The sequence below is a fragment of the Balaenoptera acutorostrata genome, chromosome 16 (genome assembly GCF_949987535.1).
Source record: "Balaenoptera acutorostrata chromosome 16, mBalAcu1.1, whole genome shotgun sequence".
NCBI classification, from domain to species: Eukaryota; Metazoa; Chordata; class Mammalia; order Artiodactyla; family Balaenopteridae; genus Balaenoptera; species Balaenoptera acutorostrata.
The window spans coordinates 12041189-12054123 of record NC_080079.1 but is presented as its reverse complement, the minus strand read 5'-3'; the positions used below and the strand labels follow the sequence as shown (position 1 = coordinate 12054123).

At 55.8% G+C, this 12935-nt stretch overlaps 1 protein-coding gene across 6 annotated transcripts in view; it reads left to right on the top strand.

Moving 5' to 3' along the window:
• Window positions 1-12935, top strand: part of GRK5 (G protein-coupled receptor kinase 5) — a 221499-nt gene that overhangs the window by 182148 nt on the left and 26416 nt on the right. For all 6 annotated transcript variants that reach the window (XM_007173179.2, XM_007173178.2, XM_057531092.1 and 3 more), the window contains 2 exons: window positions 10063-10163; window positions 11898-11990. In XM_007173179.2, coding sequence (XP_007173241.2) covers window positions 10063-10163; window positions 11898-11990 — 194 coding nt within the window. The remainder of the gene's footprint in view (window positions 1-10062; window positions 10164-11897; window positions 11991-12935) is intronic.

Genomic DNA, 12935 nt, shown 5'->3' with positions numbered 1-12935 from the left:
GATAAAAGTGCAGAGTGGCAGGATGTGGACCCCTGGATGTCTCCCTAGAGAAGGGCCCTTCAAGACCGAGTGCTGTCTATCAGAGACAAGGGAAGATCCAGGTTTTGTAGGGGCTGAAGCTTAAGTAGCATGGGAAGTATGCTCTTTAAGAAGAACGAACAGAACATTAGGTACAAAAGTGTTTCCTGAGAATGAGAGAAGAAACCACAACCACTGCCTGGAGGCTTGGAGATTCCGTCCTTTTCACCTGAGATCTCAATTTACCGGAAGTGCTTGGGCAGAAATGCTTCCTCTCTCACCTAGAAAACTCTGTAGCTCCTAGGACTGCAAGTAAAGGGCCCCAAAGCTTCAGCTTCCTCTGCTTCAGGGTGAATTGCTTCTGATTGGAGACCCTGCCCACCTGATGGCCAGAGGTGAGCATCACATTTCCTTAGAGCTTGAGAGAGGTGCCGTGAGACTTGTCGTTTTCCCAGCTTCTACCCCAAAGACCTCCAGCAACCAGCTGCCTGTCCAGCATGTGTCTCTGCCCAAGGGGGCTGCATCTGGCACTGTGCTCAGGCCATGCAGTCCAGCAGCCTTGCTGACCACGTGGACACTCAGGGAGGAGTTGGTGTTTGGGCCGAGAGCTGCAGGGGACAGACATCAGGCCCAGAGTAGCAGGGGCCAGAGCCCCTTTGCTCGCGAGCGCTTGGCTTGGCTGATTGACTTTTCCCCAGTGACCAAGATAACAAAACCCTGCTTTTTCCTCTGGTTCTGTTCTTGTCTGGGGCTCGTGGATTGTGCCTGCTGCCTGGCTGATGTGGAAGACGAGCTACTCCAGATGGACCCAGGCTGCGTGGCCGTGGCTTTTGCACATGGCACTGAAGGTTTTGATTAAAAGGTGGAAGAATGGCGCTTTTTCTTCCTGTCAGCCAGACCTTAAATCAACCCTGGAGTGAGGAAATGCTGTCCAAAGTTGCCGTTCAGTAAATGCTCTCCTTTGTCTGCCAGTTGTGATTGTACAAGCAGGTTTAATTTCAAGCCAGGATTCGGGGTTGGAATGAGCACCCTCCTTTGCCCACCTCCTGCCCGTCCTGCTTTCTTCACCCAGTTCCTGTTCCTAGAGTCCAGCGGGCTGGGCTGAGTTAGTTTATGGAACTCGGAGCCAGCAAACTTGAGCGGGGGGAGAGAAAAGCGAGTGGAGGGGAAGCCTTTAGAGGGTCCTCCTCGCCACCTGGCCCAACTCCTGAGTTTACAGGTGGTGAATTTGTCTGGATTCTTGGCAGCAAGTGGCAGATACTTAACTCCCAGTTGCTCAAACGAAGGAGGAATGTATTGGAGGGGTGGGGGATACGATTAAATGAAACCATGAGAGAGACACGGCTGTACGTGGGCTCAGGAACCCCTGGCACCAGGACGCTTTACCCAAGGCAGCTCCAGGTTCTCCCCCAGCCGCCCCCAAGCCTCCAGCCCACAGTTTCTGCCCCAGACAAGCACTCCAACTAGTTGTAACTAAGAAAATCCCAAAGAACTGATTGGCCCAGATGTCCCAAAGGCAGGGGGTAGACCAGATGACCTCATGAAGGTACTTCTGCTATGAACGGGCATGTGCACACACATTTGTTCAACAAATATATTGAGCACCTACTACATGCAGGGCACATTGTAAGTTCATATCAGCCAAGCAGAGTAGAGAGATTACAGGTTTTGGAGCCGGACAGGCCTGGATTTGAATCTCAGGTCCTGTGTTTACTAATTATCGTGTCTAGGGGCATGTACGGAGTACTAGCTGCTCACCAAGCGCTGCACTCAGTTCTGATGAGACAGGAATGAACAACATTCCTGCCCCTCAAAGAGCTCTCTAAGGCTCAGCGTCTACATTTGTGACCTTGGAACAAGCCCCACCTATGGCATCGTTCCGGGGAGGAACAGAAGTATGAATTCGTAGGAAAACTCACATGGAGGGACCAGTGACTATCAGCCAGCCCCTCCCCAGGGTCCCACGACGCCTCTGGCCCTGGATCCTGCTGGAGGCCGATTCCCACCCCTGCCCCTGCCCACGGCCAGGCCTTGGCAGCCCCGTGTGCAGAGCTTCCCACAGCTGACACAGATCCCCTCACCAGGGGTCAAAGGGCGGCCAGGGTACCACTGTGGGAGTGCCCCTCCCGGTTCCTGTCCTGGAGGAGAAATGGGGTGGCCCCCCAAGAAACAGCTGCCTCCACCCTGGTATGGGTGGGACAGGCAAACCCCCAGGAAGCCCCTTGTTTGGAAGGAAGGAGACCCCCCCAGAACCCCTATCTTCCAGAGTGTCTTGCCTGTCTCCTGCTCAGCTTTTCCTGAGCCTAGTCTGTCCACACTGAGAAATTGCAAATAGTTTACATGGGGAATGTCAACTGCCCACGTATGAAAATACACACATCATTAAGCCCTAAGTGCTTGCGTCTGGAGATAGAGCGGACAGTCTCCTGGGCTGACCTTTTGTTCACTGATGGAACTGCTACTAATGAGTGCGGAGCTCCTCGGAGGGATGTTTTCATATGTTGAAGCGAAGCATAAGCTGGACATTAGCCTGTGTGTGTGTGTGTGTGTGTGTGTGTGTGTGTGTGTGTGTGTGATACGTATGACAGTGCTATACAAATAGCACTTGCCAAAACATGCAGAGTCCGCTGCACCTCATTATCCAGCCTCCAAAGAGGGCTTGCTCTCCAAGGCCAAAGTCACATCCTCTTCACTATTCGAGAAAGACTATGGCATCCTTGGAGGACCTGATGGTGCTTAGGGATAAGGCTCTCTGACCGGATTGCCTGGGTTTGAATCCTGTCTCTGCTCCCACGCTCACTGTGTGATCTTGGGCAAGTTACTTAACTTCTCGGGGCCTATTTCTGCATCTTTAAGGTGGAGATAATAAAACCTACTTTGAGAGGATTAAAAAAGATAACCCCACGTAAAGCTCCTAGGACTTAACATATGTTAGGTGCTCAAGAAGTAGCGATGGTGACCACAATTGTCACTGGGAGGTGGGATTGGGTGGAAGGCCCTGCCTGCTCAAAGAATCATCTTGGATGAGGTTGTATTGGAAACAGGTCCTGAAGAGGGGGTAGGGTTCGGACAACGTGCCGTGAGGGGGCCAAAAGGGCTCCTTCCAGTAGCAAAGGTTCAGCAGCTGGAAAGACGGAGCTCGCCCAGGAAATAACAAGTATGGGGTGAGAGCCCTGGCGAGCAGAGGGCATGATGGGGAAGCAGGTCGAGAAGGGCATTTGGAACCAAGGCCGAGAAGGCACTGGATTTTGGTCCTCTGGCCATGGAGATCATTTCCGCTGTGTGGTGTTGGAGAACTCCCTTGGTGGCCGTTGTGTCCACATAAGAGCAAGTGGTTGCAGAGATTCGTGAGGGGCCTACTGGCTAGTCCAGGCGACAGAAGAGAATTCTTGAAACCAGGGCAGTGGGATGGAGAGGGGTTGGGTGGGTGACATACTAGGGCTAAGATTGTCGTGTGTGCCTGTTCCCGTCTGTGAAGTAGGGAAAAGCTGGTTTCGAGTGGGGCCAGGGAGGCCAAGGCTGTGTCCTTTCCCTAGAGCTGGCTCAGGACACCTGGGTAGAGCCCATGCAGCTTGGATCCACTCCCCGAACTCTGCCCGCTACGGAGCCCCTCCGGTGTTGGTCCGGCTCCACCCTGGCCAGCACTGACTCGGAGGGGTCCATTCTCTCAGTTGCCCATCGGTGCCAGGAGTGGGCTGAATCAGTGAGGCCCTGGGGGTGTTCCCAGAAGAGCCCTCTGTGTTCTCCTCCTCCTCCTGCTCCGTCTCGGTCCTGAACCTCTGAGCAAGTGTAGGACGTGTGTTTCCAGGAGGCTCCAAGGGCGACAGCAGAGGCGCTTGCTTCGGGAGTCTTGGCTACTGAGGAGGTGTGGAGGGTTGTTTCATGGCCCAACCGTGCCTCTATCCCTGGGCGCTGCCAGGGCCACATACAGTGGATCCTATTTCCACTCTGACATCTTGAAACCAGGGACTTGGCAGCCAGGAGATGCTTCAGGAATAAGATCCTCAGACACGTGGAGTTTCTCTCCGATGCAGGAAATGAGGTCCCTTCATCCTGCTGGTCACCTCGGAGCAGCGGCGCCAGGGAGAGCAAGGCAGCCGCCCTCACCCTCACGATGCCACCGTCGGGCTGGTGACTCAGCAGCCAGTGAGAACCAGCCTGGCAAGGCCTGATCCTGTCAGCCGCCCCGCTTATTTAACCTTATCTGGATGAGTCCTCCGCACTCGGAGCAGCACCCCGACTGCTCCCTGCTTGCTCCAGCCTCCAGGCCTTTGCCCGCGCGGTGCCCCTCCCCTGGTGTAAATCCCACCTCTCCCTCAAGGTCCAGTTCCAGTCTTCCCTCCCCAGGGCTCCCTCCCAACCTGCTCTCTCATTTCTCCCCTAAATTCTTATTGCAGAGGCCGCCCTCCTCAGGTCTGAGATGCAGCACTTGGTAATCAGTCGCTCCCGACTCTAGAGGCCGGGGAGGCTGGTCTTCTGTGGGGTGTCTGCAGCAAGGGGCTGGATGACCCGTGGAGGCCGAGCTGGCCTTGGGCTGTCAGCCTGCCTCTGGGACTCTGTCCCTCTCGCTGGAGTTCTCTGGGGCAGGCAGAGCCTGGGCGTGGTGGATAATCACCACAGGCTGCCTGGGTTGAGTGCTGAGTTAAGCACCCATGGGAGGCTTCATGCCCAGACCAGGCCCATGCCTTCCCCACTACCGTCCCTTGCGCCCCAGCCTTAGTCCCTGAAGCACCCCGGTAATCTCTGTTAGCCTGTATGTCACCCCAGACCCAGCACATGCTCCCTCTTAATCCATTGCCATGCAAATGCAGCTTCAGGACAAGTCCTAGCTCTTCTAACTAAGCAGACGCTCTCCCACCCCCAATCCTCCCGCCAACTCTCTCCTCTTTAGAAACCCCAGTGCACTGAATCATTACTGGCCATCAGTACCATCCATGCCTGAATATTGCAGAGGTCTCCGTGTTGATGGAGCAGAGGATGAGAGGTCTGGCCTAGGCCACATGTTGAAGTTGAAGGTCACAGGCAGTGAGGCAGCATGAGGGCACTGAGAATTTAACAGGGGAGTGGGGACAAAAGGGAGGAGAGGGCTTAGGGAGGTGTGAAGGTGCAAAGCCCACTGGGCCCCTACACCCAGGTCACTGGCCTGCCCCATTCACATTCAAAGCAACACACGGGGCTCTTCTCAGTGTGCTCAGGGCACCCATGCAGCCCTCACCTCTCGCTGCCTGAAATGTGCATTCTGGCTAACTCGCAGCAGGATGCCTAGAGCCTGTGGCATGTGCATCAGGAACAGCAGAGAGTGAGTCTGGGCTGTAGCGGGGCTGGAGGTACAAAGGGGCAAGTGTGCTGAGTCTGTCCTACCATCTGGGCCTGCTGGCCGCCTGGCCCCATCCAAGTGCAGCCCCGAGTTCTTCTGGTACCAGATTCAAGGTCAATTTCACATTCCACAGGGAAGGTTGGAGCCCGTTCTTTTCCCTCTGGTGACAGGGGCTTTCATCCAGAGGCACAGACCCACAGAGAGTGGATAAAGCACACCCGAGCTTTAATGCCATGTCTGTTCCCACTGCCAGCCTCAAGGGAGAAGAAATGGGGAGGAGTCTTAGCCAAAGAGGGGGGGGAGGTTTATTCCCTTGCTCCATGTGTGATTTCAGGGGCAGGACAGGTGGCCCTGAGCCTACAGTTCCTCAGGGAACCAAGTCCCGTCTCATCAGGCTGGAGGGGAGAGAGCTCTGTGGTTAGCGGCCCAGGGCATACATAGCCATGTCCCAGAGGCATGTCTTGCTGTTTTAAGCTCTCCTGGAGTTGGCCGTAGAACCCTCCTTAAGGGCAGTTGGGGCTCATCCTGACTGTCAGCAGAGTGGACTTCTTGGCGGGGCCAGGCAGGCTGGTCACATCGAGGTTGACTAGCCATTGGCTTCAGCTGCCCTAGACCATCAGGAGGCCAAGTGTTCCCGGTGGGGCCTCCACCAGAGAAACCCTGTCCCCAGTCCTCCGAAGCAATACCAGCACACATTTCAAAGGAAACTTGGTGCCTAAATTCACACTCTTGTGTTAAAGTCTGGGCCTGCAGGCTGGAGCTACTTGAAGAGACCACCTGGTGACCAAAGAAATTAAGTGTAACCACGGCTGGCCTGAGGGGTTCCCAGGCCCCAGGGGGAATTTTACCAGCGACCTCCACCAACACCCCTTCTCCCTCCACCAACACCCCTTCTCCGGGCTGCTTTCAGTCCTGCAAATATCTGAGGGCCTTGAGGTCCTTTCTGTTTGGTTAGAAATTAGGGGAACATCTTTGACATGGAGGAGAATGACCCCCAATCCTTCCTCCCCAGCCTGACCCTCATCTTCATCCCAGAGGGACAGTCCCTGCTAGAAGGAGCCACAGAACTGCCCACCATAGCTCTCCTGGCATTTCTGAGGCTTCAGTGCAGCGAGGGTGACATTCCTGGGCAGAGCCCACCTGGCCTGTAGGATACACCCCTCTCCCTTCCCCAGCTGGCCTCACAGGCCTCCTGGGACCAGTAGGGATTAGCTTCCTGGAAAGAGATCTGAAACTGTGGAATTCTTCTGCCTTCAAGCCACAGAGGATGGACTGTGGTTACCGGGACCCCAGAGCCTTCTCAGTGTCTGAGGGCCCTTTTTCTTACGTGACGCATCAGACCTTACCTGTGGACTGGGGAGAGCCTTCTCTGGGGGTCTGCCTTTGCCATTGACTTCTCTGAACTGGAGGGGACGGACCAATACCCTCAGATTCCACTGATGCAAATAGCAAATGTCCATTTGAGCAGCGGCTCCGCCCACCCTCCTGGCAGGTTTGGGTTTCAGTTCCCAACTTAAACCAGACAACAGCTTCTTATTCCCTTCTTATTGGCAAAGGTGTCACTCCCCGGAGTCACTTGAGAGAAGGTTTGGTTGGAATCACTTAGTCTCTTCATGTCGAGCCAAAGACTGAGTTTAAACCCGTGGTCATTAAACCAAACGCATTATTACCCGCTGTTGACTCCCCTCAGGGCTTTGAGTGTGGGCAGCTTCCCCAGAGCCCTCCTGCCAGCCAGCCCCGAGGAATGAGAGCGCTGTGACTTCATGCACAGCTGGGCCGCCCCCAGACCCTGGAAGCCCCTCCCACCTGCTTAGGAGTGTGGCTGACTGATGGGAGGGCCCAGAAGGGGTGGGTGGTCTGAGGCCTCGTTCTGCTTTGCCTCTGACCCCATCCTCTGGGCAGCTTTCCCAGATGACCCCTGCCGCCCCGCAATGATCCCCCCTCTCTCTGAGCCCAGTGGCTCACTGCCCTGAGCTGCAAAATCTCCTATATAAGTTCTAGCTGCCTCTGCTGGAGGGTCTTGGTGCCAGGTCAGCCCACGGCTAGGGTCACACCCCAGGGGCCTCCTGGGAGATGGGGGTGGGTGACGGGAGCACAGGTGGCCCAGACACCCCACCACCTCCAACCAGACTTACTCTAGACCCACCCAACCTGGTGTAAATCCCCTCTCTGCTGCTTGTTGGCTGGGTGACCTTGGGCAAATGTCTTAACCTTGCTGAACCTCAGTTTCCTCATCTGTGAAATGAACATCATAATAGTATCCACCTCACAGAGCCAGAAGGAAGATTGAATGAAAGAATGTGTTGGCCTCAATAGAAGGAAACCGTTGCTACCCATTATATTACTTACATTGGTTTTAAGTATTGGGCCTATAGAAACATTTCATTTGGTGGAGGAGAAAAGAAGTTTGCTGATAAAAAAGTTTGAGAGCCATTGAGTTCTATCCAGCTCATTTTATACATCACCTGTAGCCAAGAGAGGCAAAGGAACTTTTCTGTGTGGATATGACCTTATTTATGTCTTACTGGAGAAAAAGTGCTTTGAGGTCAAGGACCACCCTGGCTTCACCTTTTAGCACCCCTCCCTGTGCATGTACCCAACACCAGGCCGGGCCACTGCGCGTGAGGGTGGGTCCTCCCTGGCTGAACTCCATGACAAAGTGTGCGTCTGAGTGCATACAGGTGGCAACTCGGGTGCCTTTCTGAGGTCCCAGAAATGGTTCTGTTTCTCCCCGTGGCACGCCCGCCCAGCGTCTCTGCTCTTTGCTGACTCACGGCAGGGTTAAGGCCACACCCTGGCACACTGTGTTTCATCTTGCTCACTAACAAATATACGCCGGGCACCAATTCTGTGCCAGGCACGGGGCCCTTCAAACCAAAACTGCCCCAGCCGTCATGTCTCTTCCTGAAGCCAGTTCACCCATGGCCTCGGTGGCTTGTCCTAATATTTGATTGCTTTGAAGTAGCCTGGAATCATTGATCCCCAAGAGACAGCTGCCAGGATTTGAAGCAAGTTCCCCAAGTCTCAGAAGCAAAAATGACCAACCCCCAATTGTCAAATCTTGAAGAGCCTGTAGGGCATCTCTGGAGCTGTTCCCTCCTGTTACAGAAGAGGAGATGGAGGCGTGAAATGGCCAAGGGCAGAGGTCAGACCAGAGCTCGGGACTTCTTCCCCAACAGTGAGCATCTTTTCTGCAAAACGAGCAGCAGTTGCTCCAGAAGCCAGCGCTCTACTTGTTGCTCTTCTGTTGTCTCGTTCATTGAGTTTTTAGTGTGGGGGTGGGGGGATGGTCCAGGGCAAAGTGGGATGGAAAGTGGGGCGAAGGTGCCGCCACCCAGGATTGGCAACAGCAGCCCTGGGGAGATGCGCTCTGAGTCTGCGGGGTCGTGTAACGGGCTTTGCCTGCGCTTGGGTGTGCAGGTGGCATGTACTGGCACAGCGGCCGCCCCCAACACACACACCTGAGGCCTCCCCCGCGCAGGGGCTAGGGCAAAGCCTGCGGAGAGGACCAGAGAGGAGAGGGCCAGGCTAGGGGAGAAAGAACGAAGGAAGGAACTCAGGAATGTGGGCATTCAGAACACTGGGGAGATTTCATTCACCAGAGCCATGCCAGGCTGCTGCGGGCACCCCCTCCAGCCCCAGGATCAAACCCCCCCACAGACACCACCCAGTGGGCTTAATCAGCCCCCAAGTTACAGTTCGACAGCTGGGAAGAGAAAGCAAGCCTTTCAGATTTCAGCATCTTTGGGGGAGAAAGATGTGTCTACAGCCTGTCCTTTGGAGCCCACTCCCGGCAGCTTTCTCTGTTATCCCTGTAGTTTATTAAAGACCCACCTGGTGAGTAAAGAGCCGGCAGAGGGTGAATGACGGGGGCAGGCGAAGGGGTGGCCGGGCTGCCTCTGGCTGTCTCCGCACCTTCCCAGGGGGGCTGCTGCTCCTGGGTAGGACCAGAACCTCTTCGAACCGTCCCTTCAAACTTGAAATATTCAGGCCAGGCATCTTAACTGGAGGAGAACGAAATGACAGTGCTGACATGTATTGCACGCTTCCTGCTACCTGCCAGGATCCGGGCCAAATGCTTGACCCAAAGGCTTCATTGATTCATTCCTGGAGAAACAATTATTACTGACCATCCTCCTGATGCCAGCCAGGCTGTACCGAGACCAGGGTCCCAGAGCTACAGCGGCAGATGTGGGAGTGGCACGCAGACCTGCCAACGCCAAGGCTGTGCCCGTGTCACGACCCTCCCCTCGCCACTGAGCCGTCCGTCCTTCCACCTGCCCCTTTGCCTAGTCCAGACCCTTTCACACACGGCCTCGAGGCCGGGCAGGGGTCCGTCTCACGTCTGCCCTCTGGGGACGCAGCCCCCCACCCCAGTGGCTAAGGGACCGGGGCAGCTCCGAGGGGCTCCCTACGCTGTGAGGCTCACACCTCCCACTCGGTTCTGACCGCAGTCCAGGACGCGGGGATGTCGTGACCCATGTTCTGCAGAGCGGGGCTCAGACGAGCCACGTAACCTTACGAGGTCACACGCGGTGTCTGTGGCAGAGCCCGAAATCTGACCCTGAGTCCCGGCTGGTTCACCATCTTCCAGCCCAGCCGCCTCGCCAGACCGCCTACCACGGTGCAGCGGCCCAGGACCAGGTGCGGGTAGGAGGGGCCCCCGAGGCCGCCCGGCGCCCTGCCCCCTCCCTCACTGATGCCTCCTCTCCTCTTCCTCCCTGCAGTCCCCAATTTTCATCGCGCAAGTTGGCCGGGACCTGGTCTCCCAGACGGAGGAGAAGCTCCTTCAGAAACCCTGCAAAGAACTCTTTTCTGCCTGTGTGCAGTAAGTGCTCCGGCTGCCGGCCTCCCTCCCTCCTTCCCGGCCCGGGGCGTCAAGCCCCTCCACCTCCCCTCCGGCTGCCACACAGTCACCCGGCAAGGGGCTGCCTCTAGCCTCCACCTGAGCGCTGGGCACCCGGGGCAGGTCTTCAGTGCCTGAGGGCCCAGCCAAGCCACCCAGCGCTTGTACGCTTCTCGTGAAGGGAAAAGATACCAGGGTGCCAAGTCCAAAGAGAACATCTGCTTCAGATGGTGTTGAAAGCAAGTAGCTCTCCCGGCTGTGGAGACAGAGGAATGTGCACGGATCTGACCCAGTCTGGGTGGTTTGGAAATCCTTCCCAGGTCCCCCCCGCCCACTCCTGCCCCCATCACTGCCACCCACCAGCGCTGCTGCGGGAGCTGGGCTACAGGCTGCCCTCTCAGCCACACCCCATCACCTCGTTGCAGGCTGTACGGCAACCATAATGGGATATGAGACAAGTCGGTGGGTGTGGGGCGAGCCGTGCACCAATTAAGCGCCATCATCGCGCACACACGTGCCATGAAGGCTTGAGCAGCTAGGCTCACACCCGTTCCTGCGCCCACACACGCACCCTCCCTGTAAGCTGACGTGCAGCCGCACGAACATACGTACGTGCCAAGATCACAGCTGGCGTGACTGCGCCCGTGTTCAGACGCTGCACCCCAGACATTAGTTGAGCGCCTGCTGTGTGCCTGGCACGATGCTGCGTGGGGGAGGCCTTGTGAGCAAGAACGCAGTCCTGCTTCCACGGCTTATTGCCAGTGCCCCATGCGCTCGCCGTGGGAAGAGCTGGGACATTCAGGGGCGCCAGCTTGGGGCCCAGCCCTGTGGTAGGTGCTGGAGAGAGCCCACCGTGAGCAGAAACAAGCCTGTGGTTGCCACCCCCCTGGAGATGGCCGAGGGTCGGCTCTGACGGCGGGTGAGGTCCCTGGGCTGCCCCCGACCTTGAGGGAGTGGCCATCCTGGCCCCCGACGCCAGCTCCTGTTCTTGGGTCTGGCAGGATACAGCCTCCAGTGAGCCCCAACTCTGCGTGTCCCCCCCCCCCCTTCCTCGGGTCCCAAGCGTCTGGGCTCGATTGGTCAGCGTGGCCGCTTTTTAAAGGGAAGAAGCCCAGCTCTGCCTGCAGCCAAGTTCAGAGCCCTCCAGGGCCTGGCCTAGAGCCTGGCCCACAGCAGGTGACCAGTAAATTCTGCTGCAGGGTTGAAAACCTCCCAGGGCCTTCACTGGTCCCGACCAAATCTAGGGCGTGCGCCCCTCTTCCCCTTCCCAAGACACCCAATCCCTCCACTGCGCATAGTTAAATATTCCTCTGTTCTCATCTCAGCCCCTGTCCCTTCTTCAGACAGATCTCCCTGACACCCCCCGGGACCTCGCTTACCCCAATTCACGATAACATGCCCCTGGGGTCGTTTATTTGTGTGTTATTTGCCGTGTGTGTGTCCCCCATCATGCTCCCTGCTGTATCCCAGAACTAGAGCAAACCCCCATGGCAACTACTTACTAAATGTTTGCAGGGTCAGTCAGTCAATCTCAAACAACCTTTGTAGAATGGTGGGGACTCTCTCCACTCCTGCTGCCTCTGTTGGAGGCCCCTGTGTATTTGCATTTCCAAAGTCTGGAAGTGGATGAGGCTATAATCTGCTGGATATGGCTCTGCCCACCTGCTCCAAGGTCAGGGTTGTAAAACGTTCATCTGTTTGTTCCCTCTGAGCTAGGTCTGTCCACGACTACCTGAGGGGAGAACCCTTCCACGAGTACCTGGACGGCATGTATTTTGATCGGTTTCTCCAGTGGAAGTGGTTGGAAAGGTGAGTGCTCCCTGGGCACAGCCCACACACACGAGTGTGTGCCAATGTGTGTGTGTGTGGGGGGGGGCGCGCGGGGGTGTTGGTTTTTCACCTAAGTCGTATAGAAGTCACTTACCTCCCATGGGCCCATGGTTCAGATAAAATTCAGCGTTCTCCGCCTGTTAATTAAGTTCTTGTGTATTCTAGAAATGCTCTATGCTTATTAACATTACACACACACACACACACTCATGCACACACACGCATACATTCAGCCTCTTGTTCTTACTTTTTGGGTTCACCGTCTTTGGGAATTCTTTCTCTGCCAGCAAATAAAGAGCTGCCGTATTCTTAGAAAGATATGCACATCCCTTATGTAACCCAGCCCCCTATTGATGGACATGGAGGTTTCCCTCAATTTTGTGTGCAGCTTTCCCGAAGTAGTGAATAACTTTGTACATACATCTTTATGTATTTTTGCAAATACATCCATAGAAATTCCTAGCAGATGGGAATTCCCTGGCAGTCCAGTGGTTAGGACTTGGTGATTTCACTGCTGGGGTCTGGGTTCAAGCCCTGGTCGGGGAACTAAGATCCCGCAAGCCACTTAGCGTGGCCACAAAAGAAAAAAAAAAGAAAGAAAGAAAGAAAGAAATTCCTAGCAGAGGAATTCCAGTGGCAAGGTTTTGCACGGTGAGGGGCTGCTAGATTGCCCTCCCAAACTGCTGCCCGATTCCCAGTCCTGCCAGGGCCCGGGCGCCCGCTTGTCCTCGGATTCAGCAACGCTCTTCTTGGTGCGTGAGAGCCGGGTTTCCTTCTTGTTTATCTTTTTATCTCTAATCACGGGTGAGACCGAGCATCTTTACATGTGTTTCATTTGCCGCCTTATCCTCTGCAAAGTGCTCTTATACACACGGTGATGACTTGGCCAGGCAGAGGTGACCTCCGTGTGACTGACAAGGAAGG